The following is a 5,035-nucleotide window of genomic DNA, read 5'->3' as shown; positions in this document are numbered from 1 at the left end:
CCAGCAGCCCGCTGCGCCCCCAGATCGACGGCTCGACTCTGCGCACGCTGTGCATGCAGCACGGCCCGCTGGTCACCTTCCACCTGAGCCTGCCGCACGGCAACGCGCTGGTCCGCTACGGCTCCAAGGAGGAGGTGGTGAAGGCACAGAAGTCGCTGCACATGTGAGTGCCTGCCCCGCACGCCCCGCACGCCCCTCCCGCTCAGTCAGCCCCGCTCCGCAGGGCACCGCGCCCTCACCGCTGCCCCTCATCCCCCAGGTGTGTGCTGGGGAACACCACGATCCTCGCCGAGTTCGCCAGTGAGGAGGAGATCAGCCGTTTCTTTGCACAAAGTCAGTCCCTGGCCCCCGCCCCCAGCTGGCAGTCCCTGGGCTCCGGCCAGAGCCGGCTGGGCCCCCTCGACTGCTCCCACCCCTTCTCCAGCCACTGGAACGGTGCTGGGCTGTCGGGGACCAGCTGTGGAGACCTTCCCGGCGCTTCCCTCTGGGGGGGCCCGCACTACTCCGCGAGCCTGTGGGGCCCTCCGAGCAGCAGCGACCCCTCCCCCATCAACGCTTTTCTCTCTGTCGACCACCTGGGCGGGGGTGGGGAGTCCATGTGACGGGTCGACGTAGACTCACGCCGTGACCTCAAGACGCGAAGGGCAGGGGCACAAAGTCGGGCTCGCCGCCTGCAGCCGGGGCCACCTGTGGGAACAGCTCTTCTCTGCACATTTTCCACTTTGTTTTCCCCAAAACATATCAGTTTGAATACTTGAATCATGCAGGCCGATATTATAATGTGAAGGCATCTGTCCACACTCCCCAGCAGCGCCCCGCGTGCTGAGCGCCCCGTGCACCCATCATGTTCAGCCTTCGGGTCCTTTTTCCCTAGCCGCCGCCCCCCCCTTTCTTTTTTTGCAAACCATTTTTGGGCTGACAATGTCTGAGCTTTTACCTTTGCACTGAACGATGCTCTCGGCCGGTCGGCACCGTGGGGCGGCCGTCCCCATGCGCCGTTGACTCGAGCTGAGCATCCTCGACACGCCTGACGCCCGCCCGCCCGCCATGCTGCCGGGGGCTCGGACGGCCGATCGGGGTGCTGACCCCCGACTGTACATGAAAGTATTGCACCACTTTTCCATGTTATAAAACTAAAGAATTTCGCTCTGCAGTTTGAAAAACTGTGGCCACAGCTGTGACTTGCAGCCCACCTGCCACCCAGGACGGGCCCCGCACTTTGAATAGGCTTTCCATTTTGTTTTGGAGGTTCCCTCGGCGAGCCTTCTTGTTTACAGATTTTTTTTTGTTTGTTTTTGAGAAAAAAAATGTTTACTCTTCCATCATTTAAAAAAAAAAAATCTAAAAGACAAAAAAAAAAAAATGGAGGATGATTTAAAAGATGCTTTCTATCTCTGGGAAAAAGAGCAGCGTTTGGCCGTGTTCTTTGTTTTTCTATTCCCGCCCTGAATCAAAGAGCATGGCTCTCAGGAAAACCAGTTCCCCAGTTTAAAAAACTCCTTGTCGTTTCTTACAGGAAAGAAAGAAAACCCCCCACTGTTAGCACTGATACTACATATTGCTCTGTTAAAGAATTTTCTCTGCCAAAAAAAAAAACACAAAAAAACGCTTCAAGCTGGAGTTTGACATTCTGCTTTCAGATGCTGTCTTTTTATTAGTGAGTGATGATGGTTTGCTAGTCAGCAGTAGGTAACAATTTTTGTAATCCCATCACGTGGCCCTCCCCCCGTCTGCTCTTGTGGCCGTGTTCACGTACCTTAAAGCCGAAACCAGTAACTATGCATACTGTAAGCGAGGCGTTGGCTTACAGACCTGTTCGTCGTTTAGAGAGAATTTTAAATGTCGTTGCGAACTAACGAGTTACACCATTTTTAAACTTCCTTTCTCTCCTCCCCCCTCCTCTTGCCCACAAATGGTATTATAATGCTTGTTAGTCAAAGGAGAGACTAAGCAAGGGTAAAAATCTTAACTACAGAACTCGCCATCATTTCATTGCCTTGATTCTAACTGTTCGTGTCCTACGATGCACAGGAAGTCAGTGGCTTTTAACTGTTTACAAATAGAATGTGATTGTACCATGTACAGTTCGGTTGTGTTTGAATCATGAAATCCCTTCAGACATAATAAACCGCGACTTTTTGGCTGCTCAGCGTTGTCTCTCTCTCGTGGGTTTATTTGTACGCCCTTTTTTATGATGGACGTTTCCAAGTTGCTGCGTATGAGGTTCTCAGAGCAACCAAGTAAAAGTCTAAGCAAATATTTGAACATTTTGTCTGAACTCACCTACAGTTTCACCCTGAAATAATGTGAGAACGATGGGAAACTAGCTGCTCCTCTGGGAGCGCCTCTGGGGTCTCGTCGCCCAGAGCTTCCGCGACTCATCTTCCCACCATCTGTGCCCATCTCAAGCCTCAGCGAGGGACGCGAGGGACGCGGAGCGCCGCTTCCCGACAGTGTTCTCGTGCTAGACTCACCCCGTACGGGACGGGCGGCGCCCCACCCTGCACAGCCGGCGCCCCGGGCGGCACCTGTGCGGACGTCTCCGCCCGCGGCCTACACCACGCTCCGACTGGCCGGGCGTGAGCCGGCGCTCTGTGCGCTCGAGGTGCATTGACGTCCATGCTGGTTTTTCCAAAAACCAAAGGTAGCTTTGAAAAACCACGCCTGGAAATGTGTGGACCGCTGCGCCGATCGACCTTCTGGGGCTCTGAGTAGTGTGTGACCGACTTCATCGCTGCGTTAATTGTATCGTTAACGTGTTTGGGGTTTTTTGCGCTTGTTATGTGGAAATAAAGTGTTTGATTTAAAAAAATGAACGAGCGGTTTGGATTTTGCCTAGTCCTGGAATCACGCAGCCCTGTCCGGAGGGGGTGTGTGGCCCGGGCCCCTCTCCAGTCTCCCCCAGCTGCGGCGTGGTAGCCCCAGCCCTGTCTCACATGACGGTCCCCTGGCTTCCCTGGCTTCTCGGCCTCAAGTCGCCCCCAGCCAGCAGGGGGCGGCCCAAGCGTTCGTGCACATCCAGGCGAGCTTTCCAAAGCTCGCAGCGGTCAAACGGCCCCCGTCCCCCAGCCGGCCTGACGCCACCATGCCCTCGCAGCGCCCCGGGGTGCTGGACCCTGGGACACATCCGCTCCTGCTGGTCTGTGTGGCCCATGTGGTCAGACATGCGCCCATTACTGTGGCACTGCCACCTGCTGGCAGGTCGTGAGGGCGGCGACCAGGGCGGGGTCGGCTTCAGGCTCAGCAGTGCAGGGCCGGGGCTGAGCACAGGAAGGGCCAGTGGGCTCCACCCAGCACGTCGGCTTCACCTCCAGCTCCAACCTGGCCGGTTCACCCCGAAGTCCAGGCATTCCCTGCCCCTTGATTTCAGAGGTGAGTGGCAGGTCGCTGGCCAGGAGCCGGCGGCATGGCCCAGACGAGCCCTGAGGTCCCCGCATTGACCAGGCGCTCGGCCCTGGGGGACCTGGCTGACCAGTGCTTGCCGGGTCTCAGGGACACGGCTACGGGCTCCGGGGTTCTCTACGTGCCGACTGCCTCGTACACGGTTTTTCATGTAGCTCGGCACCCCCACCCGGCCCGAGAACAGGAAACGAGGTCACAGAGCAGGGTTCCTCAAAGTGCCGGTCAGCACCCCAAGGTCCAGTGGGGGCAGGGCCAGTTCCAAGCCCAGCATTTCAGGTTTGGGCCGCGTGAGCGTTGCGTTCGCCTCCATCCTGTGTTCCCACCTGGAGGCCACCGGCGCTTCACGCAGGTGAGGCTGCTGAGCCCCCGGCCCCCTCGGGAGGCAGCTGGGCTCCTGTAGAGGCCTGAGCCCTGAGCTCCCTGCTCGCCGACCCAGCCCTGAGTCCGCGGGCCTGTCCCAGCCCTTGGGGCCGGGAGCCCTGTCCTGGCTGGCCGCCGACCCACTGGACAGGGAAGCAGGACTGGGCCGTGGGCAGCGGGCAGAGAACGTGCACTGGCACCAGGGCCTGAGCGGCCCGCGGGCAGCGTCGCCCTCTCCCGTACCACACCACCTGGGCGCACACTGACCCCGCGGTCGGAACCGATTTCCTAAGCCGCTGTCCTGATGGGCTGACGTGCGGCGAGTCGGTGTGGCTGCCACACGGCCTGTGACAGGAGCGGGGGACGCAGAGCTTGGGCCCCGGGCGCTTCTCCGTGGGAGGTGGGGGCCTGCGGGGTCAAGGCTGGGGCGTGTCACCCAGAGACCGCCGCGGGGTCACTTCCGCGTTCGCGACTCAGCGTTTCTCCTTTCACAAGGCCCCGCAGGTCGCCCGCCCCCGGGGTCCAGGACCCCCCCATGAGAAACGGCTCCCCCGGGAGATCCGAGGTGCAGAGCCCGGCACCTGCCCCAGAGTCACACGGCCAGCGAGTGCGGGGCCGGGTCTGGGCCCCACCTCGGACCAGCGGGCCCGGGGAGCAGCGGGAGAAGCGGAGGACCCCTCTGAGCTGCGGGGCCGTGGATGGAGTGACCGCCCGGAACGAGCTCGGCAGCTTCTCTAAGAAACGTACGCTGAGCTGGTGGTCCCGCCGGCCCCAGCCCGGGGGGGACGTGGCCTCACAAGGACTGTGCTGTCGCTCACAGCACCTCATCCCGCCCCCCAAACTAAAACCACACGCGGACCCGTCAGCAGGTGCCCGGGGAAAACAAGCTCATGGCGGGCGCTGCCGGTAAACCCAAAACAGGGCAGGCCCGGTCCCAGCGAGGAGCGGGCGGAAGGGGGGCCCCGCCTGCGGCCCCGCGTAAGGTCTGGGGCGCGCCCATCCACAGCGACAGAACGCACGGCGGGTGACCGGGCCGGGGTGCTGGGGACCTGGGAGGTGGCGCGCGTTGCCGTGGCGATGGCTCCGGAGGTGGCGCCCGCGTCACGCCTCGCCCACCGGGCGCTTCCATCTGCCCCGCCGCGTGGCCTTGTTCTTGGCCGGCCTCGCCCCGGCTGCTAAAGCGACCTTGCAGACAGCCCTCCGTTGCAGGTTCTGGCGGAAGTGGCCTCGAAGCCACCCACCGGGCCAGCCGGTGACGGCGTGGCCGCGCTCG

General features: G+C 61.0%; 1 protein-coding gene across 7 annotated transcripts in view; it reads left to right on the top strand.

Annotated features, from left to right (window-relative positions):
• Positions 1 to 2,816, top strand: part of TNRC6A (trinucleotide repeat containing 6A) — a 126,050-nt gene extending 123,234 nt beyond the window's left edge. For all 7 annotated transcript variants that reach the window (XM_025047294.1, XM_025047291.1, XM_015589917.2 and 4 more), the window contains 2 exons: positions 24 to 163; positions 260 to 2,816. In XM_025047294.1, coding sequence (XP_024903062.1) covers positions 24 to 163; positions 260 to 602 — 483 coding nt within the window. In that variant the 3' untranslated portion in view covers positions 603 to 2,816. The remainder of the gene's footprint in view (positions 1 to 23; positions 164 to 259) is intronic.
• The last annotated feature ends 2,219 nt before the right edge of the window (positions 2,817 to 5,035 follow it).

This window comes from Pteropus alecto, unplaced genomic scaffold (assembly GCF_000325575.1).
Source record: "Pteropus alecto unplaced genomic scaffold, ASM32557v1 scaffold15, whole genome shotgun sequence".
In the NCBI taxonomy this organism is placed as follows: Eukaryota; Metazoa; Chordata; class Mammalia; order Chiroptera; family Pteropodidae; genus Pteropus; species Pteropus alecto.
The sequence above is the reverse complement of the archived record's forward strand: the minus strand, read 5'-3'. Positions and strand labels throughout refer to the sequence as shown.